This window comes from Bos mutus, chromosome 26, assembly GCF_027580195.1.
Source record: "Bos mutus isolate GX-2022 chromosome 26, NWIPB_WYAK_1.1, whole genome shotgun sequence".
NCBI classification, from domain to species: domain Eukaryota; kingdom Metazoa; phylum Chordata; class Mammalia; order Artiodactyla; family Bovidae; genus Bos; species Bos mutus.
This window is the reverse complement of record NC_091642.1, coordinates 14,748,662-14,774,337: the sequence shown is the minus strand read 5'-3', so window position 1 is coordinate 14,774,337 and position 25,676 is coordinate 14,748,662. Positions and strand designations below refer to the sequence as shown.

General features: G+C 39.6%; 1 protein-coding gene and 1 non-coding gene across 2 annotated transcripts in view; both read right to left on the bottom strand.

Moving 5' to 3' along the window:
• Positions 1-808: 808 nt before the first annotated feature.
• The window catches only part of SHTN1 (shootin 1), a 109,705-nt gene continuing 84,837 nt past the window's right edge, over positions 809-25,676 (bottom strand). The window contains exons 15-17 of the mRNA XM_070363311.1: positions 23,609-23,729; positions 19,106-19,298; positions 809-2,608 (exon numbers count right to left, since the gene is read on the bottom strand). Of these exons, the coding sequence (XP_070219412.1) occupies positions 2,398-2,608; positions 19,106-19,298; positions 23,609-23,729 (525 nt within the window). The 3' untranslated portion in view covers positions 809-2,397. The remainder of the gene's footprint in view (positions 2,609-19,105; positions 19,299-23,608; positions 23,730-25,676) is intronic.
• On the bottom strand, positions 15,869-15,940 carry TRNAS-GGA (transfer RNA serine (anticodon GGA)). The gene has a single exon. It is a non-coding gene; the product is annotated as a tRNA-Ser (tRNA).

The window sequence follows — 25,676 nt, the reverse complement described above, 5'->3', positions numbered from 1 at the left end:
CATTTACCTGACAAATATCCTAAAAATGGCGTGGAAGGATAATTAACAGTAATCTTTACCTGCCCTACTCTATTTCTAATAGACATTTTACTGTTAACAAAAAAGGTAAGGAAGGAGGAATAACTGGTGAGTAGTAGAATCTGCCTGCAATGTGGAAGACCCAGGTTTGATCTCTGGGTTGGGAAGATCCTCTGGAGAAGGAAATGGCAACCCACTTCATTATTCTTGCCTGGGAGATCTCATGGACAGAGGAGCCTGGCAGGCTACAGTCCACAGGGGTTGCAAAGAGTCAGACACGACTGAAGCTACTAACACAGAGTCAGAGCCGCAACGTCCATTGTTTTCACTCAGGCCAATCAAGGTTGCATGGTTTTAGCCCTGTTAACGCCACAGGAATTCCCACAGGAATGGTCAACTGCCAAAACCAATGGAGGTGAGTTTATATGAGACTGGCTCAGCTACAAACAGGTACTAGAAATAATTTTATCAAAGTAATTTTAAATACTTTGTGATCATGGTGAAGGAATAAGCAGCTCAGAAAAAGTAAGAACCCTTTCAGAATACCAGTGACTAAATGTTGCCTGGTCCAGCTAACACTTTCACCAGATGACTGACTCTTTACCCTGGAAAGGGTGTGTGATGAGAGATGGAATTACAAATGTAACAGAATTTTGTATTTCTAAATACCTTTAAGACACATGCCAGCAGACAGTATACACAGGAATGGGGAAAGCAGGAAGAAATGTAGCATAAAATTCCTCAAAAGAAATCATTTTGTGGATTATTAAAAATTACTAAACTTATCAAGTCTTATATAATTTTTTTATTAAAGGATGTCAAGTTTGGGGAACTAAACCAAAAATATCAATAACCACAAGTGACCTTTAGTGGGAAACTATTGGTGCTTTTTAATAAATGTGCTGAGGAGAGTTCAAATCACAGCATAACAGACCTTATTTCAGTGAATTAATGCCATTTGTAATTTGTATATCATACAGCAGTATTGTTCAATCAGGGGAAGTCACAGTTGAAAAGCATTACATTTTAATTCCCTATGAGTAAACTGATAAGCAACTGTAAAAACATCACTGGAAGAAACATGGAAACAGCCAAGCATAACGAACTTACAGAAGGATAATTATCTCCAAATTTAGGAAGTACATTTACTTGCCTAACCACCTTTTCAAGCCTATGTTTAGCATACGTGCAAAAATAAAATACAACTACTGCAATTATTACTATCATTTTCTTCCGCCCTTAGGTGAGAAACACCTGACAGCCTCATGCTGAGCTATGCTAACAAAACTAAACCTTTCACTTTCTTTAATAGTAAAATTACCATTACTGAATCATTGTCATAAGAAAATGCATTCAAGTACATTACCACTTATTTTAAATAAACACCAATTTTGAAACAATCAACTTTGAAAAGCTGCATAAGTCTTTTTTTTTAATCCCTGATTACATTTCTTTATTCGCTGTGGTAGACTGAAACATTGTATTTTTAGAGACTATCACCTAATTTGTTTAAAAACAAAACAACAAACTTGTGTAATGTAAAACAGCAGTGAAGCATGAAATTGTATGCTTGTCGCTTATCTTCACTGTACGTAAGAACTGGGATAAAATATGGTACTTGTGCCACATGAGTACATGAGAAAACACAATTGACCCACAGCACTGAACACCGTTTACCAAGATAATACTCTATTAAATTCAAGCTTTGGACTTCACCTCAAGTCTGCATTCAGGCCACTAGAGCATTCCCTCCAAAGTCTTTGGGAGGCTTTGGACACAATCATCCCATAGTTAATAATGTGTGTAATTAACACTGAGTATGAGACTGCTAGCTTGACATCAGCTCCTGAAATTTAAGCTTATCTCAGTATATCCTAGAAAGTAATTTGTATACCACAGTGCCGAACAATTTCCATGCTATTGAAGTTTCTCCATCAAAAAAAAAAAAAGGATCAGATACGCAAAACAGAAGCTTCTCTGGGTTTTTTTAAAATCACCTTATTAAGCTAGTCCTGTTTATCCAATTATACACAAGTGCTGCAACCTTTCATCATTACATTTGATTAGCGGTATGCACATTACCTAAGAAGATAACATCTGAATTTCTTGTTATCTTCTAAAAGAAGTCACATTTAATACAGTAATTAGAAAAAAATCTTATCCCTATAAACATTAAAAAAAAGCTACCAAGAATGGGTATTTTGCTAAATAGCTTACTTACATTTATAGGTGAACTACTTACAAAAGAGACATCAGAAAAGAACCTATATTCTGAATACAGTGACAAGAACAGTGTCTATAGCCCTTGCCAATACACCAAAACTAATCATGTGCTCGTTACAAACGGACTTCCGAACATGCCAGCCTTCGGTTTACGGATCAGCAGTTGGAGCTGCTGGTGTCTCTCACTCTCTGTTTGTATCCTGGTTTAGTTTCACCTTCATCATCCTTGTGTTGAGCTGGATCTTTCTCAGCGACCTGGTCTTTGGTTTGAGGTTCGTGTGTGGAAACAGGATCTAAAACTACAACCGGTTTGGCTTGTTTTCCACTGCCAATGTATTGTTTCCTGTATCCAGTGTTACTGGGAGGCCTAGGGGGTGAACAGTTAAACAAACAAACAAAAAATTAAAAGCAGAGAGAGAAAGCATTTATCTTTCCGTATTCCTGGATTCAGAGGAGCAAAAAACCCAAAACATTCTAAGTCTAGTCAACATGCAAAAAGTGGTCTTTGAGGTGCCAGCCATTAAAAAAAAAAAAAGCTATTAGATTACATCTTAGGAACACAAGGCCAGAAGAAAGGCGGAAAAAGTCAGAGCAATTAACTGCGGAAGTGTTAAAAAGCCAAAGGCACCTACCTGCTTAATCGCACACTCTGCTCATAGAAGCACAAAGCTCACAGATCCTCTGTGCATACCGCCCCACTGCCTGCTGCCCCCACTCCTGCCCCACCTCTGCTTAGCTGGAAGGAGGCAGGGAGCCCCTCCCTTGTGTGCCCAGGGCACATGGAGTTGCAGACTAGCTCTGAGGAGACTACATGGAGGAGGGAAATAAATCACCACCATCCCCCATGGGCAGCTGAGAGATGTGCCAACTGCTGCCGTTTGCTGGCAGGAACGACTCTGGTCAGACCTGGGGAGGAACGAGGGCGGATGGGAGAATCTAGAGGTACAGGGTCAGCTGAAATGCCGAGTTACCACTTTTTCTAAAAAGGAGAGTCACATTTGAGAAATTTCTTATTGAATTTCAAATGGCAGTTTCTTTTTCCACTGAGGTTTCCTCTCTTCTCTTCTGATGTAAGAAGCTACTGCTTCTCCAGCTAAATAGGCAGTAATTTCCTTGTGGAAATGGAGATGTCCTGAACACTCTTCTCTTGCCACGTGTCAGGAGATTAGGCTGTAGGCACCTAGTCCTCTCAGAAGACAGGACAGCAGCAACCATCTGAAGGGGCTGGACTGCTGATCTGATGCCTGGAGGTTGAGGGGTGTGTTGTAGGCAGGGCAGAGGCTATTCAGACTTATCTGGTCTTCCTGGTGGTTGCTAGGACGTTAACCATGACCCAGCACACCTCTGTCCCGTGTCCACCTCTGGATGTCAGGGTGAGTACTGATGAACTGCTGGCCAGGTCTCCCCACTACTCTACTAGTCCCCCTGATCAGTTGATGTCTATTATTCCCTGACCCCTAGGTCAGACCTGCTGGTTGACGCTCCCTTACTGCCTCATACTTCTCCCTTGTTGGACTTACCACAGTTACAGTTAAATAACCAGTTGTTAAATGTCTGTCTCTTTAAGTAACATGTAAGCATCCACGAGTTGGACTGTTTAGCTTTGTTCATAGTTATACGCCAGCACCCAGAGTAGACCCATTTGTGGAGTAAACAAATGAGCGAATACTAATGAACTACCATGCATGAAAGGCTCAGAATGAATGCTCAGAAACCAAGGCTTTTGTGTGAGCAGGTCTGGATACCTCTATTGTACAACAAAAGCAACAAGAACAAATGATCAACTGTTGAGACAAAGTGGCCTGCACGATCCAGCCACAGGTAACAAAACTCCAACCCAGGGACCACAGTTTTATCACCTAGCGCTATGAGAGCTGTCCTGATGTTTGAAAACCATTATAAGGCTTTCCAGTTACACTGTGTGACTTGATTATCATCAATAAGTAACTAGCACATAACTGTATGCTTTGGAGGAGTAAAAGCAGAGAGATGATCAGAGGCCTGAAAGTTACAACGTAGTGAGCACAGATTCCTTTATTTTTGCCTGAATCTGGCAACACCCTTTTCATTAGCAGACACCTCTGACACTGCCCACCTGCTCTGGCCAAAGATCCACTTCTCAAGATACCTGTTACTGTGTTTTGGCAATCACCATGGGATGAATTTACCCCAGTGGTATCTGGCTTGACTTTCTCTGACCTAGGGAACACATGAAAGACCGAATCCATGGTCGGAGAAGCAGAACCACCGTGAAAGGCCTACGGATTCACTATAGGTTAGACCTCAGGCAATGGAGAGAGCCAGTCAGGCAGTCTACGTGAGTCTGTGTACGATTCTGGGCCTGAAATCAGCATGTCGTGCAGGTGAGAAGCAGCAAGAAGCTGAGGACAAACAAGAGCCCCATCTCTTTCACAATCCCCAATCCTGAAGATGCAGGCGAGCTTCAGGGTAAACCTGGAGCCCTTCCACAGGGAATCACACATGCCTCTGGCTCAAGATCTGGGGAAGCTAGAAGGGGAGATGGGGGCAGCTGTGCCACATGCCAGCTAGGTGACAATGTGCATGAGCAGTAAAAGCACCTGCCCTACACACACTTTCAGAGCATTAAAAAAAAAAAAAAAGACTATTATGTCACTTCCACTTCCTAAATCTCATGCCAATTTCTCTTGTGGTGAAGCCTAACCTGGAAACAAATGGGTATGAGAATTCAAGGGAATTCTAGAAAATGAAGTTCCAGCCTAGCTAAACTGTTACAGTCAACGTCACATAAAATCTGCCAGTCAAGTCCCTAGTCTGGTTCCGCAACACTGGGTCTAAGCCCATTGCTGGCTTAGACCAGGTAAGCTGGCCAGTCTGCTCGACACATGCAATGGAGGTATCCATCTCATTCCAGGTGAGCAATTTCCATCCACCCATACTGACCTTCATTCATCACTTTTGTAGAACTACCATGGATGTTTTCATGCCCACATGTGTCTGCAGGTGAAAGGGGTGGTGAACATATCCTAAAAATGCTTTCTTCATCAGCTGGAGGCTGAAAACTTCCAGGAAGTGCTCTTGGGGCTCCACAACAGCAACAAATGATGTTGACTCAACTGAAAGCTCAGAAACTCTGTATGGCCAGGCTCAATTTTCCTGGAATTGTCTCGGTCCAGAGAATTGCTGTTCTTTCCTGAAGTAGGCTTCTCAATAACTAATAGATTAATCTATTATTAAGTCACCTGTAGGCTCCAGTTTGAGAACTCCTTTGCTTGTCACTGAACTCGGCACAGTGGAAAACTTCTTTGACTCTATGCGTTGAGAATCAGAGTTAACTAGTTTCTTAAAGATAATGACCACTGGCTTGTAATTCCAAAGGGTTGAAGCTAAAAGGGACTATGGCAATCATCTAGTCCAACTGGTTCTTTTACAGATAAGGAAAATGAGGTTTGGAGAGGGGAGGAGCAAGACCTAAAATTATACAGCTTATCGGTGGCAGACCTAAGACAAGAATCAGAAGTTCCTATCTCCCTGTTCCTGATTCTCCCATAATATCACATAGCTTTTTACCAAAGGCATCTTCTAAAAACACAATGATGATGCCACAGGCTAATTCTGGTATGTTTACAGATTCTTTCTGAATCCTTGGTTTCACCTGCATGTTTCAGATCTATAAATACAAAATTCATCCCTTGTTTTCTTTCTTTCCTTTGTGACTTAAACCTAGCTCTTCCTGGTTTGACATCATTAAGTCCATTCCTGGTTCCCATGGGGAGCAGCCCAGGGCTCCTTCTGGAATGAGGGGCCTCATTGTACCTCCAGTCCCATCTTATGGGGAGAGCCAGAAAGCCCCCCAGTGATGGTGCTCAGAACCCAGGCTCCTGCTCTAGGCAGCCACAGTGGCAGTTCTAGAAGGTTAAATCTGAGGCTTCTCCCCAAGGTGAAAAATCCCAGGTGCTCAAACACAACAATCCAATAGGAACTGCAGTATACCACTGTCTGGTTCAGTTTTTCTACTTTAATTTGTCTAAGAGCAATGATCCCAAATAAGGAATTAAAGTCAGTATCCATAAAAAGGATGGCAGACCTTCTCCTGTAAGCTGCAAAATCTCCAAGCAAAGCTTAAATTTTAGAGCTGACATGAAGACTCAAATCATGGACTGTTCAGGCTGAGGGATTACTGACATGAACCAGTCCATCCTTCTCATTTGTCAGGTGAAGACACCAAAGAATAGTGGGTTAAATGCTTGTGTGGGCACACAATTTGTTAATAGCAGATAAGGATTAACATTGTGGCATCTTGACTTCCTGTCAAGTATTTTTTTTCTTACCACAACAGAGTAGCAGTGATTTTTTGATCCATTCAAATAGGTGTTTTTGTGAGTCATTTTCAATCATTTGTTAAGTGCTATTCCAAGACAAAAAGAAAAACCAAAAAGCAAAATAAAAGCTAGGAGAAAATATACTAATCTATGCCACTCTATGAAGCCTAATGCCCAAGTACTGGGGCAGGCCAAAAAATTCATTTGGGTTTTCCCATAACATCTTACAGAAAAACCCAAATGAACTTTTTGGCCAACTCAACACTACTTGGTTGCCCTTTCAGAAAGCAGTTACTTTTCCCTGCCTGCAAGAGGGCCAGAAGGTGAGGCTGGGGCAGATGGGGCCACTTGCTAGTAAAAGGGAAAACCTGACTCCAGCTGGTACTGGTACCAGAAGAATCAGAACAATTGCAAACGGTAATGCCCAAAATTGAACTTTATAATAAAGGGACTCAGTGATTTCTCAGACTGTGTTACAAGAGATGAAAGTGCAGCTTTCTAATTCTTAAAAAAGCACATCATTGTTTGCATTCAATGAAATTTCATTCAAAATCAACTTTCCACGTTCCAATTATATTCAACAACATTCTAGCTAACATTTCAGCTTCAATTCAAATTAACTAATGCCCTCAAAGAGCCCTAATAGACATGGTTCTGAGCTCAATTGAATACAATCAAAGCTCATGAAATGAAGGGGGGAAAATGCTTATTTCATGCAAATTTTGCATATCACTCAAGCTTAATTTTACTGATAATATAAAGGTGGGACATTTTGAACATTACAGTGAACGAAACTTTTAAGCGGCGAGAGTTATTTTATAAAATGCTACCTCTGAAAAGCTGATTGCCAAACAGTATAAAAACGGTTTGAGGCATAAATGCCAAGTTCATTTCTATTTCACTTCTGAGGTAACTATCTTTCAAATCGCAACAGCTGGACTATTTAACACAGTCTGGTGAATCAAAGTATAGTTCTTCTCTGGTCTCCCAGTGGGATGCCTGCATTAGTCGGTGGCAGCCATCCAACAGATGACGCACAGCCGGACGGTCTGAACTCTGCTTCATTTACAACAAAAATGGATAAAGCCGCAATCATATTTACCACCTTCAAGGACAGAAAACGGAAAGATTTAAATGTGTCTTTATAAAGTAGTTTCTTGGGAAAACTCCAAAAAGGAAGTCCGTTTTATATTTTCGCTTGTGTAAAAATAAGAAGTCTCGCTGCCCGCCCCCCGCCCCCCGGCCCATCCCCAAGCCTTTACAGAGTTGCTGCAGCAGTGAAGGGCAGTGGCACTGCGACCAGAGCTAGTTCTGTTTCCCTTAGACGTCCCGTTTTTCAGGACATTTTAACACACTTGTTCAAAATTTCCCCAAATCGAGTTTCAAACAAGAGATGAAACTTTCTATATTATTGCTCATTCTACTACTTTTAAATATCATGAAGGTAGAATGAAACTAATTCTCTTTGGCTTTGTGTACTTTTTGAAACTGCATTAAGCTCAAAGAATAAATTAGTTGGCCAATTTGGGTCAGCTTCTGTTTGAGGGGAAAATAGATATACTTTTAAATTATGAAAAATAAATACTGTTAAGCAGCAGAATACCGCCACGCACAGATGAAAATCTGACATCACCTTCTGGATGCTGATTTGCTGTCAGGATTAACAAGAATCCCTTTTTAACAGAGGTTAACAATGGCTGGGCAAAGACTTGTGTGTCCACGTTGAGCCACAGTTTCTTTGGTGGAGTAACTGCAGCATAGCTTCTCAATGCACAGGTTACCTCCCAGACCACAGTGAATGCTACGAAGGCTTGTCCCAGTTCTTTTATTCCTCCAGTGTAAGCTGGGCTCTGCACATTTACAGATTCCAAATACACTGGCCCAGGGAGGCCAGGAAACTGGACCTTTCTCACCAGCAAAATCAATGATAAAGCATGAGCTAAGACTGATTGTAGCTCAGGCAAAGATTCTTTTTTTAAATGTGTATGATACTTTGGGGGGCTACTTATAAAGATTTTTGTAATTTTGTACAACTTAAGTCACCGTGGAAAATTCACTGAGATCTCAGCTATGAAATGTGAATGCTATCTAAAAAAGAAATTTTAAGGGACATAAAGTCTTCCACCAGAATCACCATCTATAACACGGGCACCTCAAGAAAGCTGTCATGCACAAAATGTTTGTATTTTCATTCATAATTTTCAGAAAAATATTTTTAAATTTTAAGAGACTTTTCTTTAAATTTACTATATTAAATACTTTAAACTCTCTTTTAAGATGGTAAGTTGTGAAGAATTCAGTGTGCTACTTTTCATATAGTTATATGACGAAATATATTTCAGATGAAAAGCATTTATCAGGTTTCAGAAGTTAAATCAATTTATCCTCATATCTGAAACTACACTTAACTTTTAGCCAGAACTTCTATTTGAATAAATTTTAAGTCTCCACAACTCCACTATAGAAAAATAAAAGGAAACACAAATACTGCAGAGACTACTGAAAGATGTTTAAAATAAATGACAAAGCACCAAAAGCAATTTGGTTCTCCATGCCAAAATGATATATTTTATGCTAAGTTTCTAAAAATCATACGTGTTGGCAACGGGAGGCAAATGTTACAAGGCAATTCATTCTTTGAGAGAACTGAGAATTGCTCAGCTGTATTTTTAACAGTTATTCTGAGATTTACTCAACAGAATTTTAACACTGGGTATAACAGAGCCTCAACAATTAATCTGGAAGCATTTGCTGTCTGTGGAGCAACTCGGAACACCTGTGAGACAAAACCGACAGGCCGGTCTTCTGGGCAGCCCACAGGAAAACTCCTACGGAGGGGGCTGAGTGAGGCAATCTCCACTTCCAGAACATCCAGTTGTTCTGCTAATTTTGTTGTTAAAACTTAATTGTCCATGTGCAGGCACACATGGAGAACCTTTGTCATAGTGCTTAGCTGAGCAGAGCTGTTTCCTGCAGTGTCCGTACACAATTCAGGGGTACTAAGATTACAGTGGAGAGCACAGCAAATCCTTTAATTGTATAAGAGCATCAGATTAAGCAGCAACGGCCATGCAGTTCATTCTGCTAGCTAGTCATCTCTTCTCAGAAACAAACGTTTACTAAGTACACGGAAGGTGCCCTCCTTTCTCTGCTCTACACCACACAAGCAAACACACGCACACACCCACACGCACACACACACAAAAGGAAAGAAAAGAGGTGGGGGAAGGGGATGGGAGTAACAGGAAAAAAACACACACACACACACTCTGTCCACCACAAGGACTAAAAGAACTTGGCTCTATTCTATCTGAACAAAATGTTGACTCGAAAGAAATAGCTGTATGACCAACCAAGTTAACTTCCAGGTGAGATTTGAGACAATTTTAGGCCAAGCTTCCCTAAAAATAAGTTGAGGATCTTAATTTCTACTTGGCAACATATTTCAAAAGCTGAAATTCTACAGCTCTAATGCAAAAGAGCAATTTCATTTTTCTACATCCATTTCACACTGGAAATAATGGGGAAAAACCTGAAGAGAGACTACTTAAAAGTCAATCGATCTTTTAATTCAAACCCAGAAATGGCAATTAGATTTTCTTTTTCTTTCATAGAAACATTTGGCTGATTATACTAACCATCAGACATCTAAAATTTATCTTTTATCAACTATACTTCGGTAGTCAACTGTTAATGGCTCAAACAAGATGAACTCTCACAAAAATAAATCTGTGTGGGGCCAAAAGTCACATGTATTTAGAGATACCATAGATCTAGAAATTAAACGCAAATTGAAATAAAAATGGCTTCACTGGAAATGGTCATTTTTCTATTGAAATTGAAGTCCTGTAATTGCTACATTGGTTCTTTTTTTTTTTTCTTCTATGGGGCACAATGTGACCTGTTTTGACCTCCCAAACAAAAAAGGTAAGCTAGCCGCCTGTCTGATGGTTAAAAAGGAAATTTTAAAAAGCCTGATAAAGCTTAGGGTTTGGGGGAGATCTGGGACTGAAGAGAAGCATGATGAATTAGAGAAGTGTTAACTGGAAGGTCTCTGGCAATTGTGGCTTAAAAGCATCTTTAAGAATGGCCAAGAGATGAGGATATAGCTACAAGATTACTGCAAATCACACCAATTACAACAGAAACTGGGTTCTCCCCTGTGAAACAAGGTTTTAGAAATAAACTGGATGAAATGAAAAATCATCCATGAGGTTGACCACTTTGTTTAATTGTAACTGTCAGGAGGATATTCACCTTTCTAAAAGTAATTAATAGAAAAAGTGAACATAGATGAATAAAGCTCAGTACAGACAAGTAAGGCCACTTCTAAGATGAGGCTGTTCAGAGACAGAAAGGCAAGATGGTGAAAACACAAGAAACCGCTGGGCCTCTGCCTGACTGTGCTGCAGAACTCTCGTAAGATCTGCTTACTTCCTTCTCCATGCTGCCGGCCCATTTGTCCTGCCTTTCTTTATAACTACCCATCTTTCTATAAGAGATGTCCCAAAATATGACGACCAATGGACACTACAGCCCAAACTCAAAGGAGCTAACGGGGAACTGACCAAAGGTGGAGTTGACTGACAGAGGTACAGCATGAAGTGGCTACAACAATGAAATTTATTTGGGGCTGTAGAATGTATGTTTTGAAAAAACAGTATTCACAGTGATTCATCTTTATATTATCACATTATCATTTAGTAAAACATCTTTCTAATCCAATGGTTACAGTCAGATACGTTCAAGGTACTTGACTTCTGGGAATGAACTAATCTTAAGCATGCTTGAAATGTCAATAAATTAAAAAATTCATAAATGAAACTTGGGCTTCCCTAATGGCTCAGTGCTAAAGAGTCCTCCTGCCAGTGCAGGAGATGCAGGTTCAATCTCTGGGTCAGGAAGATCCCCTGGAGGAGGAAATGGTAATCTACTCCAGTATTCTTGCCCAGAAAATCCCATGGTCAGAGGAACCTGGTGGGTTACAGTTCATGGGGTCAGAAAAGACTTGGACACAACTCAGGGACTAAACAACAACAAATGAAATTTATGCCAAAGTCTAAAGGAACTAAGGGTGGGATTCTAATGTATTAATTTCCAAAGTTTACTTGTGAAGCATGCTCCTTTACTGGACATTTGACAACATTAAAACAATTTCTTTCCAAATTCCTTTCCAGCTACTCTTTCAAGTCTTCTTGCTAATTTAGATGGACTCTGCCTTTCAGAATTCTTGGTTTTACTGGGTAACATTTTCTTCCCATGGCAAAAGATATTTTAATCGTTTAGGTTAGTCTTAGGAAGAGGAAAGATAAAAGAGATTACACCATCTAAGAGTAGGCAGGGTCAGAGGAGCAGGATGTGAGAAACATAGGCCAAATGAACTACACTGGTTCCTATAGGGGAAACCTTATAGTCATTTTCTTTGCTTCCATTCCTAGAGCTCTGAATACACTCAATGAATATGCTGTCATTCAAAAGCATGGGCTTTAAAGTTAGAGTGAAAAAGGTTCAAATAAAATCTGACCAACTATTGAGTGGGAATAGAATTTTGGGCAAATTATTTATGCCACTAAAACTCAGTTTTCTCATCTGTAAAATGGAGATAATGTCCAATCTGTACCTTTGGGAGAATCAAAGAATAAATGTTAGTGAAACATTAGTAACAACAACAAAACATTACAGAAGCAAATTCCAAAACTCGGAACCTCCAAACTGGAAACTGGCGCCATTACTCACAGCCTCCATTGGATATCTTACGCTGCTCTAAGTTGCTTCAGTTGTGTCCGACTCTCTCCAACCCTGTGGACTGTAGCCCACCAGGATCCTCTGTCTATGGGATTCTCCAGGCAAGAATACTGGAGTGGCTTATCATGCCCTCCTCCAGGGGATCTTCCCCACACAGGGATTGAACCCACGTCTCCTATGTCTCCTGCACTGGCAGGTGGGTTCTTTACCACTAGTACTACCTGGAAAAGTCCATCAGACATCTTGCCTACAGCAATTTAAGCACATTTCCTCTCAGTGAATGTTGCTATAATATGGATACATATTAATATATATTGATGAAGAGTAACAGAAAACATTAACTTAAAAACAGGTGAACCATATACAATGGAAGGTTATAAGCTTTCATTCCCAAATGTTTTCCCAATTCACTTCACTTATGTCAATCAAGAACATCAGGCTTTGCCATTCTGTTGATAATAGAGCTAATGTGTCTCACAGGATACAATAGAAGACAACTTTACCCATACTTAGGTATTGTACTGCATTTTCTTACTTATTGCTCAATTTATGTTTGCTACTGAAATATTAATTTCCTACCTACCCTTTAATCAATGCCCCAGATTATGTAAATGTGGAACCAGTCAACCTAACTAGAGTTAAAGAAACATGCTTTGATTTTCCTGTATTACACAGTACTTTTCTGTACATGTGGTTGGATGTCATGGGTCTGAGTCACATTTTTTTTAAATGCATTTGTAATGGTGGCAAACTGATGGCTATTTCCAAATATTGAGTCAGTGTGCAAAAGGCAAGTCATTTGGGAACATGTTGAACATACAGTGGTGGTTAAAATGGATCATATAGTTTCTTGACCAAAATGAACACTGACACTAATTCTCTCACAGGACTCGCTGAGTGGCTCTAAAGCACTCTACTTCTCATCTGCTTTTTCCACTCCAAATTAAATGGACAGGAAAGACCTTCCGATTTACCTCCTCTGTGGTCAGGTATCTCTAATCCAAGTAGGTCTAAAAGCATCTGGAGCAGTAGTGACAGAGCTGGAATGAGTATCCTGGCTCCGAAGGACAACAGTCATTTCCATTTGGATTTGTAAGTTCCCCTGATATAGTTTGAAAATTAAAAATTTTCAAGAAATTATTTTACATTTCTAGGTTTGCGTTTTTCTGTAAATCTATGTTTAGAGACATATTAGGAGTAGAAAATATGTGCTTAACTCTTTTCTTTTCTTAACTGTGAACATTTTTATCAAGCAACCACATGTGTGAGGGATTATTGGGCTTCCCTGGTGACTAAGATGGTAAAGAATCTGCCTGCAATGCAGGCTCAATCCCTGGGTCTGGAAGATCCCCTAGAGAAGGGAATGGCTACCCACTCCAGTATTCTTGCCTGGAGAATTCCACGGACAGAGGAGCCTGGCGGGCTACATACAGTCCATGGGGTCGTGAAGAATCAAACATGACTGAGCGACTAACACTTTCACTCACTGGGGTTCTAGATCTGAAAGAGAATCTAGAGAGTACCTCAACTATTTGCCTCCATTTTAAACAAGAAAAACAAAAACAAAACAGAATAAAAGTTACATGATTTTCCCAAGGAAACCTGGACCAGTCAATAACCCAGGTGTGCAGTATCTAAGCTTTCAACTCTAACTTTTGTCTCTGATCGTCCAGTAATGGCCCAGCATTATAATTAAGATAGAAAAGGAATGTGTTGAAATACTTTTCATTATTATTTAATTTACATGCTGCTGCTGCTGCTGCTGCTAAGTCGCTTCAGTTGTGTCCAACTCTGTGCGACCCCAGAGACAGCAGCCCACCAGGCTCCCCCGTCCCTGGGATTCTCCAGGCAAGAATTCTGGAGTGGGTTGCCATTTCCTCCTCCAACGCATGAAAGTGAAAAGTGAAAGGGAAGTTGCTCAGTCGTGTCTGACTTGTAGCGACCTCATGGACTGCAGCCCACCAGACTCCTCCGTCCATGGGATTTTCCAGGCAAGAGTACTGGAGTGGGGTGCCACTGCCTTCTCCGTAATTTACATGACAACCCTACAAAGTTACCCTCATCATCCACGTGAGGAACCAGTCACTGGTTAAATAACTTGCCTGAGGCCGTAAAGATAATATAGCTAGCAAACCCATGATATCATTGTAGAGCTGGCATTCTGGAAATAATTCGAAGCTACTTGCCACCCTGAGCATATGTGGGAAAACACTGGTTTATAAACCTGACCACACTGTGCTTCCTTGTTACTCCTTGCCCACTCTACAGGCTTCTACTGATGAAAATGCAACTCATTCTTGTGCATTTGACAAAACTGTGCAACACTCAGTTTATTTCCAGGTACTGTGGCTATAAAAAAGTAATGAAAGTTATCTTTTTAAAATTTTGTAATTTGGAATTTTCCCTATTTTATATTGACCAACATGGCCATTGATTAGCTTGAATCAATGAGTCTTACTCTATTTTAACACAGTCAGTTTACTCTGGATCAGCTGCAGAGAGCATGAGAGCAAAAATAAAGCTTATACTCTTCATTTGCTTGGCCAGCTCCTTACCTCTCATAGTATAAAGGGAGATTATAAACATAATTCCTACCTGAACAATTACTAATCAGAATTAATGAAATTCAAATTCAGTTAGATTTAAGATATTATTACCAGATAGTACATACTTATTGGGCTTTCCAGGTGGTGCTAGTGGTAAAGAACCTGCCTGCCAATGCAGGACACATTTCGGGTTTGATCCCTGGGTTGAGGAGATTCCCTGGAAGAGGACATGGCAACCCACTCCAGTATTCTTGCCTGGAGAATCTCATGGACAGAGGAGCCTAGAGGGCTACAGTCCACAGCGTGACAAAGAGCTGGACACGACTGAAGCGACTTGGCACACACACATATACTTATTAGAAATAATTAAGAGGACACAGATATTCCTAAAGCTATTATTAAGGGAGAAATAGAAACAATTAGATTTCTCCAAGTCCCGATTATCTTCTTTTTCATTTTTCTTCAGAAAAACAAACAAAAAACCTTGCTTGCGCAGGCTGGTGACAAGAATGTTAATTAATTCTTACAACGAAGTATCAGAGGTGTCTCCTGCCATTTCCTAAGTCCCTAAGAAATAAACCCATGTATCTCTGTGTCTACAATTTACCAAACAGGACTTACTCAGTTATTTGGAACACACACATATAATTTTAGGGATTTATTAAAAGGAAAATAAACTTTCTGGGAAGAGCTTGATGCTATTTAATTTTCTGGATAAGTGAAGATCTTACACAGAAAACATCTATGTTTCTTCCTTCACTTTACAAGGTTTCTTAGTAGTTAGCAAACTTTCCTGTCCGCTTGAGGCCAATCAAATGAGCACAGGTGAAACACTCTTTTACAACTGGGCATTCTGCAGTCTCTGGTCACTCTATCTTGTATAGCTACAAAGATGCAAAGAAGTGAAAGTGAAGTCGCTCAGTCGTGTCCGACTCTTTGCAACCCCATGGACTGTAGCCTACCAGGCTCATCCCTCCATGGGATTCTCCAGGCAAGAGTACAGGAGTGGGTTGCCACTTCCTTCTCCAGGGGATCTTCCCGACCCAGGGATCGAACCCGGGTCTCCTGCATTCCAGGCAGACGCTTTAACCTCTGAGCCACCAGGGAAGCCCAAAGATGCAGAAGACATGAAAAACTGAGCTCAACGTAAATGACTCCAGGGCATTTTTAAAAGGTTTAAAAAACCAAATGAGCAACCAAAGAAACCAAAATATCTAATATTTGGGTACACATATATCTGTATATGTGTGACTGTTGAATAATGGGGTAACGTAAGTTAACTGAGTTGATATTCTGTTTCACTAATAAAAAAGTGTATTTATTCATTCATTTAGTCAGTAAGTATTTCCTGAGAGCCTACCATAAGGCAGGAATTTCTCCAGGTGTTTGAAATATATGAGTAACAAAAAATTTCCTATCCTCATGGAGTTTATATTCTAGGAGGGGAAGAAAAAAACAAGCATATATATATATATATATATATATATAAACAAAGTATATAGCATGTTAAAGGTAACAGTCATGGGGAACATGGAGTCGGATAAGGGTTTTAAACTGCAAATAAGAACTGCAGTTTACAGGAGTTGAGTTATAGTTTTAAATAGGTGGTTAGCATAGGTCTCACTTTGAAAAGTTGACATGTGAGCAAAGAAATGATGGAGGTGACATAGTGTAGCGACTGGAGGAAGGGCATCCCAGACAAAGGGAAAGAAAAGCAAAGAACTAGGGTAGAAGGAATGACACTAGGGCAGAGAGGCCAAAGTGGGGCTCAGAAGGAAGCATAAGAACGGCAGGGACTCGTGTGTATGTGTGTACACGTGCATACATGTGCACAAAAAATAATGTTATGTATTAGAGGCTACTGTGATTGGTATCCTCTGTTGACCTTGACACTGCTGAGCGACTAACACTGGACCTTGACCTTGATTACCTGTCAAGAGACAATAAAGCCACTCACCTGAAATACAGTATGGTGGTGCTGCCACAGCTCAAGATAATGGTGCCACTGTCTTTTTGTTTTTTAGTTGCTAAGTCGTGTCTGACTCTTCTGTGACCCCATGGACTGCAGCCTGCCAGGCTCCTCTGTCCAGGCAAGAATACTGGAGCGGATTGCCATTTCCTCCTCCTGATCTTCCTGACCAGGGACTGAACCTGCTTCTCCTGCATGCCCTGAATTGCAGGTGGATTCTTTATAGCTGAGCCACCAGGGAAGCTGATCTCACTTCAAAGTGACAATTCAGATCCATGAGGTAAGACAATGTTGTTGCCTCTACCTTATGGCTAGTATAACAGAGTAAACCTATATAACAAAGTGAACCTATCGGTCAAAGCCAGCCAGAAATAATCCCGGAAATAACCCTTCTCATTCCCGGTAGCTAAACCACTTTCAGGAGATCCTGAGAAATCACATGGGTTTTTTAACTTTTCAAGCTCGCATCCAACTACACTAAGTTAAACTTCTTTTACTCATTAAAAAGCTAGGTTTAAACACAAATGATTTGAAGTGCATCTGTTTGGGAAGTGAATAATTACCATGGACATACACAAGATACTTGGATTGATTTGGATGATTGTACTTAAGAAACACATTTTTCAGAAAGCCATTCTTCTTTGCTAAATGGCTGTCAATATGAAAATGCATGGCGTTGGCTATTTCAGAGAAAGCATGTCAAGAACTGAATAATCAAGCGTTAGGTTACAAAGTTTAAAAGTTAATACAGCAGCACAGAGTATTTGTATTAGTGCTTTAAGTAGATAAATTAAATTGAAACGTGTCTCTTAAGCAGTCATTGAACAAGCAAGATGAGAAATAAATTGAGCTTCACATAGGCCTTTATGGTGTCTAACAACTGTGTCTGTCAACACATGGATCCTTTTCACTGTCAATTCAGCACACATTTTGCAGACCTTGGGCCTGCAATTATTTCATTTCCTTTCTTGGAAATGTAATTTCCACTTACTTTTGGAGAATAAAAGGCAGACAAAAGGAGGAAGGAGTTGCAGTATTTTCTGATTAAGATTATCTGTGTAAAATGGTAAAGGAAAAAAAAAATCTATACACACACATACACACTGAAGCATTTCTCAGAAACTAACTTGTCTCAGCCAAATTGCTTTTGTGTCTGGATATTGGTTCAAATGTAGCCAGACTGCTGATGTCAAATTAGGTGCTAAACAAATGTAATAGGAAAGATGAAGAATGAATATAGATCATCTTTCTGTTAGAACTGTTCAAATGACTCCCGTCAAAAGAAGGAAATGCATGACTGCAGGAGAAAATGTACTTTTAAACACAATGAAATTAGATAAAACTGTAAATCAGCGAAGAAGGTCATTCATTCCAAAAGAAGGGGGAAAAGTTAATAGTACCAATAAGAGAAATACAAGACTGGAAGAAAATACCCGTTGGCAAAAATAGATCTAAACTGAATTTCAACTTCATTTGTCCAGGCTTCACCTTAAAACTAAGACAGGTAGAGTTACAAAAAAAAGGGGGAGTTCTTTCTTTCCTGATAGAACAGGAAATCAGAGGTTTAATTAACCGTGATTACAATATTCGCTGATCTGATTTGTCTCACCTCTTCCTTTTCTTTGTGTGACAAACCAGCTGACATCCTGGCAAGAGAACTAAAGCAAAACTAGACTAATTTCAAAAAGAGCTTGCCATTGTTATAAAACAAATTGATCCTCCACCAGAACTGTCTAAAGCACATTCAATAGCAGGATTAACTCTTTAACAATCAAAGTGCCACTTTCAAGCCAGGTAACTCTTTACATAGCATGTCTTCAGTCTCAGGACACAGCAATATTAAGGCACATCTTTAATTGAGAATCAGAAAATAAGGTTGTAAAAACGTACCCTTCAAAGTAAGTTTGAAGACCTAGTATCTTCTCAAAGATCTAATATCTTCTCTGGCCACTCATGAACCATTAAGAGGAATGATCTAAGTATTTAATCTTGAAAGAATGATTAAATGTCTTCTGATGCTGAATAAGGATCATCGAAGTCAATTCTTTGTGTAGAAGAAGAATCAGATTACCAAACCAGTTAGGGATGGACTTCTCTTTATACACATTTGCTTTGCATCAGCATTAGACCTCTAAAGCTAGGAGCCTAGAATCAAAAGCTGGCTCATCAAACAGAGGAAGAAGAGTATCTATTGGCTAACCAAATCAAAAGCTCTCTAAAAGAGAAACAAAGCAAAGTAGCACACAAATTAGTCATCACAGATTTCTTCTACATACTACTTAGTAAAGAGCATCATTACTTACTGAAATGTAACCTTGGAACTTGAGCATCCTTCCCATTTACACGACCCTTCACCTGGCTCAGGTGTTGGGGGGGGCGGGCTGTTGAATTCTGCCTCCAGAGTTTTCTTGTTCAAGGCTGTTTTTGTTACACTGGATACAGAACCCAACACAGGCATGGATTTGGACTCTGAGGTGGCTAATATTCCAGTTGGACCTTAAAACCAAACACATACCTCAAGTTTAATAATTCTGTTCGATGCTTATTAATATGGAACTGAAAAACAGATTAGCTGAAAATCCCCGCAGGAAGAGAAGAGGCCAAGACTTGCTAAAATTTCAAGAGCATGCTGGAAAATCTTCCTATTAGAAATCTACTCTGCTTGGCTGGCACCACTGCTTTTCAGGGTGGCAGGACCATGCTGAGAAACTGTGTACAGACCTTTAAGCAACTATAAGACCCCAGGCCAGGGTTCCCTCAGCTGACCAGAGTCCTTGGTAACACTGGAATTGTCAAGTCTTTACTTCTCAGAGTATGGCTTTCTGGAAGCCCTACTTGAATCATTTGGCCTCTCAAGAGTTAATTCTTCCCCAAACTCAGCTCTGATTTTAAAGAGAAAATGGAATGATGTCAAAAAGCTGTTTTTAAAAGGCTCATGAAGGCTTCCTGAGCAGTAAACAGCTTTTATGAACATTTTCATTTTAATGTGATTGAGAAGTAAGTGGATTTACAGACACAGGATTATAAAAATTAAGTGGCAAAGAGTTTGGCTGTTTACCTTTTGGACTTTTCTACTCTTTTTAGATAGGATCAGAAAACTGTAATAGGGCTTACTACAATTATTGGCATATCACTCTGAAACTGCTGGCACTGAAGCTAAACTCCATCATTACTTTTTTCTGTCTTCTGTTAGGAAGATGCTTGCTATCCTAGACAGCTTTTTCAAAGCAAGATCTAATATGTCTTTCCTGAAACTTCAGAAGGAATCCTTAGGTACTCTTTTAAAACAAAATAATTTATAAAATGTCACAATGGTACAAATAAAATTAGAACTTCTAAAAAATTAAGCTAAAGAACAAACGTGAAAGGTGCCACTAAGAAGAAAACAAAACTTGGGAGTCTCTTTATCCTTAAACAATGTCAGATCGTCTCCTAAAATGGAAAAGTACTGGTGGTACAATCCAAAATGTTACCTAATCCTTCATCACTAATATTAAGGTCTGGAAATTTATTCTTCTATTTGCATATAAATGTGTCACGTATTATAGCAGTATAACATATGAACTCCAAAAATGAAGTTCTAATTTGAAAAACTTGTGTAAGAGAGGCTAGAAAATTGTTCAGCCATTCTGTGACTGCAGCTCCTTTAGACTTAATCCCCCCTGGTCTGGTGGAAAGCCTCAGCTCACAGAGCATCACTGTCTGCCTTTCTCATCGATTTCTTCTATACCATCAAAGCAGACAAATTTGTGGTATTATAGAATATTCTGGGTCAAAAGGCCTTTCTCTCCTGCCTGTGGCAAGCCTTATGTTGCATGGCAATGAGGGAGTAAAGAGAAAAGGGCAGAAAGATCAAGAAAGTCCAAAAAGAAAAAAAAAAAAGTCCATTCCAAAGAATCCAGAAGTGTAACATCTAAAGGTGAGCTCAGATTTGCTTTAGAGAAGCTCTATTCTGCTCTTGGGTAACTGCTGACTGCAACACCCAGTAGCTTTAAACAATCTGTCCTTATAGAAAAGCAAGATCTAGTTTTTGAATATACACCAATGCCTGCTGCTTGTTCTGCAACTAAGCCAATTAAAAAGTGGGGAGAATGGTTGAGCTGAGCCAGAACTCGTATTTTCGTTACATACAAAAGAAAAATATGAAGAAAAATGCTTAATGTTTAAGATGATGATGATGTTTAATATTATCATTATTATTGCATCCTGTTTAAGCTGTCCAAGTATTTTCTGAGGGGCACTTGGAGCTCTTTGAAATGTCCATTTAGTAGGCCACAAATCTAGGTAAATCAAGGGAGTACCAATTAACTCCATTAAAAAAAAGTCTAAAGGAAGAGGTGCTTCTCTGGCTGTTGGGAGAGAGATTGACAAACCTGAGATAGGAGTCCTGCCAACCTCAGGTGGCCTCTGCCTCTCAGGATGCTTCTTCTCTCCATTCTGTGACCTCACCTTTAGCCTTCCCATAAGCCTTTGTGTGCAGAAGGAAAAAAACCTCAGAGACTCAAATGCACCCGAGGAACAAACTTATCAAACTCATCTTTGTAATCTGCTCCCACCATAAAGCTGTGCTACTTCAGCTCCTTATTTGTTCCCCTGGAATTTCACTTTCTCATTCCATGACCTTTATAAAAAGATTTACATAGTAAATACCTCTGCCAGCTTGATCCTTCGAAAACATCTGAACTATGTTTAAAAAAAAATGGTATGATTTCTTTTACTAGGTGATACAGATTGAAGTTGATTCCTCTAGCTTTTTTTTTTTTTCGCTTTGGCTACTTGAAAGAATATTTCTGCTCACCTACAAGCCACTCCCTTTAGTATGTTTCCTCTCTACCCTGCCAATTACACAGTTCTTATTTCTCTATCTAAATGTTAATGATTCTACTGAATCTCCTATTATAACTTGCCTCAAATGATACCTTGAATATCTGTATGCTGGTGGAATATAATCAATAAAATGAAAGATTCTCACTATGCCTATAAAATATGTTCCTAGCTTTCTCCACATTTGAAATATTCAGCTTTCCATACTAACTAAAATGAAAATGTTTCCTCATTTCTCCCATGGAAAACTAACTCTGAAATAGCGAGTGCTACGTGTTTGACCAAAAGAGTGAAGAATGTTTCTGGAGGAACATAAAGGTCAGTGGCAAAATAAAAAATGTAAATGACAGAGCACTAAAATGGCATTCACAAAGTCCCAAAAATGAGTGAAGACTATGAATGACGACTACACGAATACTTTCAGGATGAAATGTTGGAAAAGTCATAGCATTGATTAAGTTGCAAATGAATAACAGTTCATTGTGGAGGCTGGTAAAAACTTGTAAAGCACACATCAAGACAAAAACTCTTCTATGGTATCCTTTATTTTTCCTGAGAGGTGGTTATTCTTTCTAGGGGTGGGGGTTGTTAATTCTTATAGGATATTAACAGAATTTCTAGTTCAAACTAAAAACTGGACAGCTGATTTTTTCTAAGGAGGACACAAAGGCTTCACTTTTTTATTTAAAAAAAAAAAAAAGTTTTGGCTGGTTTTATGCTGCTTCTGGTTCAAGGAACCAATTTACTCAATTGAGTAAATCCCTATATGCAAACTGGGCTTCCCTTGTGGCTCAGCTGGTAAAGAATCTGCCTGCAGTGAGGGAGACCTGGGTTTGACCTTGGGTGGGGAAGATCCCCTGGAGAAGGGAAAAGCTACCCACTCTTGTATTCTGGCCTGGAGAATTCCATGGACTGTACAGTCCATGGGGTTGCCAAGAGTTGGACACAACTGAGCGACTTTCACTTTCACTTTCTATATGCAAACTAGAGCTTGATTATCAAAACCCCAAATCCTTAATATTCTAGCAATTTAAACCTGATAGACATGATGGCAATGCAAATATAAACTGTTGTGATAGACTAATTGCAGTTGATTTAACACAGTCTAAAAGAGTCAGTCCTTTAGCTATGGTCACTGTTAATATTAGTTTACGGTGGTTTTTCAAAACTAGCCTCCTGGCAACAAGGGGGAAAACCTCACAAAGGTTCCTGCTACTTCCCATGACCAAGCTGATGGAAAAAAAAACTGCAGACATACAAAGTGAGTTCTGGAATACACAATGAAGTCTAATACACCTGTGTCATGACAGCAATACAAACTGTGATCTCAAGATGCTCAGATGGTCATTTACAGTGGGTGATAGAGCTGGACTTTCTCACTGGTTCACAGGCAGAGGCAATAAACTAAATGGATATGAAAAATAAAGACGCTCTCTCTACATTGGTAACTGATTTGTAATTACTACTATTATTACTAGTTATTATGTGCTTTGTCCCAGGCATTGTGCTAAGCACTGTTTATACATATTGAAACATAATGACTTGATCCTTGAAATAAGTCTATGAGGTAGTGCTTTTATTATTCTCGTTTTATAGATGAAGAAACTGAGAGAGGTTGAGCAATTTGCTTGTAGGACAAGCAGTGAATTAAACTCATGCCCTCTGGTTAGGTACCCTTCCCTAAACATTGTTACCAAAGCCCGGCCTGAAAGTTTTTAACCACAGGGCATCCTGCATTCAGCAAAGCAGATCCAGAAGACCCTGATTCCCTACAAATAACTAAACAAACATGCGAATAAATAAAAATACATAAGAGCTCTTATGAGATATCCCTAAGTACCTTTGCCCATCCAATACTTCTCATTCACATCAAAAAAATTTTAATAATAATTTTAGAAAGATCATTTTATGTTAAAAAGAGACTGAAAGGAAGATGCTTAAGAGAGGAAGAGTAGAACTGTGGAGAATTCAAACCAGCTTACTACTGCTATCTGCTTCTGTTGTCAACTTTCTGCGACGCAAAATCCTTTCTAACTCAGTTTCACTGTTTTCAATGTGAAGGGATTTTAAGCTTCTTGAACTAGTGGATTTGTTAAGTGTCCCCTAAAGTGAAAACAAAACAAAAACAAAAAGGTTAATGTCTTAATACAATACACAAAAGAATATAAAAGTCAAACCACCAAAACATTACCAGAATTTGAATGGAATTAGGAACTAAAAATGAATTTGCTCTGTATGTATTTTTAATGCACACATCTTTAACAACACAGTGTTGGATCATTTAAGAAGACGCTACTGATGATGTAAGATGTTGAGCTTTCATATCAAAAGAACGGCACAAGAACACCTCTCGATGGGCTAACTATATGAAATTCAGTGCTGGGAAGGTACTTGCACATTGATGATTAAGATTCTGATGTGTGTTGATCGACCACGTGGAGAAGAGAACGGATATACTGAACTCACCTGAGAAGGTTATCTTGATATGGCAGCCACGAGTTACTGAACCCATATCCTTGCGGCACTGAAATATGTGGCTGATTCTTCAGAGAGAATGACCCTGGCTGCACACCTGGTGACACTGGTGTCGCGCTGCCAAAGGAGGCACAAAGTGCTCTCCGGTGGCTTACCCAAGGAAGTGCTGCACTGAACACACCACGACTTCATCGTGCAAGAGCAAAGGTTATAATCATACAGGGAGGCAAGGAAGGGCCGGCACCGCCATGCCACACTGCTGAACGGGGGAGGCAGGGAATGCAGGAGTTAGGACCCAGAAGACGCTGAAGGCAAAACAAGACAAGGACACCACAGAGCTGGGCTCCTGCTGAAAGCAATGCTGACTTTCAAGAGGACTGAGAGAGACCCAGGGAGTGCTTCCTGGCCCTGGCTCCTCTAGGAAGTACGTTTTGGAGGGACAGCTATGGTTTTCTGGCTCCGTTACTGGTCAAGTGTTTGTACAGAACACTGGGTGATGCACTTCTCAGATTTAAGGGATAAGGATTGAGCATCCACCATTAAAAGTGGTCCATTTTCTTTTCTAAGAAATGCCATTTCTTTGAAATAGCCCTCCTCAGCTGTGCCACAGGCTTGTCGAGGAGCAGGGATTTAAAAAAACAAAACAAACAAACAAAAAAAACCCCCAGTTGAACCACAATCTTCTGATCAGAGAAAATCAGAACCTCAAGTCAGGTATAACTTTCCAGACTTCATGGCAGAGTTGGAAGGCAGCCTTTGTCCACCAAGGCTAATAAATAGGCCAGCCTTTGTCATCTCAGCTCACTGTGGGTTTGCCTTAATCCTGCTCCCTGCCCCCTGCCAACTTCCTGAAGGATTCTAAGAATCCTACTGGCTAAAATGGTAACTCATGTTTCTTCTTTAGCCTATAAAACAAAAAAAGTAGCTTGTAAAATTAGGTAGTTGCAAATCTCACATGATATAGGTTATTTACTATGCTGTTTTGTTTACAAAGGTGTTTTTCTCCACCCAACAGCACAAAGTGACAGAAAAGCAGTCTGTTGTCACGGGGAAATTGCCTGATATGATTAGGAGACTACAGTCTTCTGCTGCTGGCTAGCTAACCAAAACCCATGTGTAAAATACAGAAGGCTCACGTTTTAATCAGGCATCCAACATTTTCCCTCTGGGAGAACCTCTTTCTCCTCTTGATTTATTGCAAAAATTCACAAAATACAGTAAAGGAAAATCGTATTATATGTAACACTATAATTATTTTATAATTTTAAAAAATCAGATAATTTTATTTAACAGTTAATGAGGATATATACCCACTCAAAGAGTTATACAGTAAGGCAGGATTGACACTGATAAGGTAATGAAAACAGAACTAAAACCAACTTAGATAACATTTTTTTAATGTATTAGAAAAAATATTCCCAAATCATTTGTGCTGAAAATTTTTAAAAAGTTGTACCATTTGTAAACAGAAAAACTCATGGCCATTACTATTAAAATCACTCATAAAACTATTGAGTGATACTCAATTTGATATTCAAATTATTTGAATATCAAGGACATTCTGCATGCTATTTC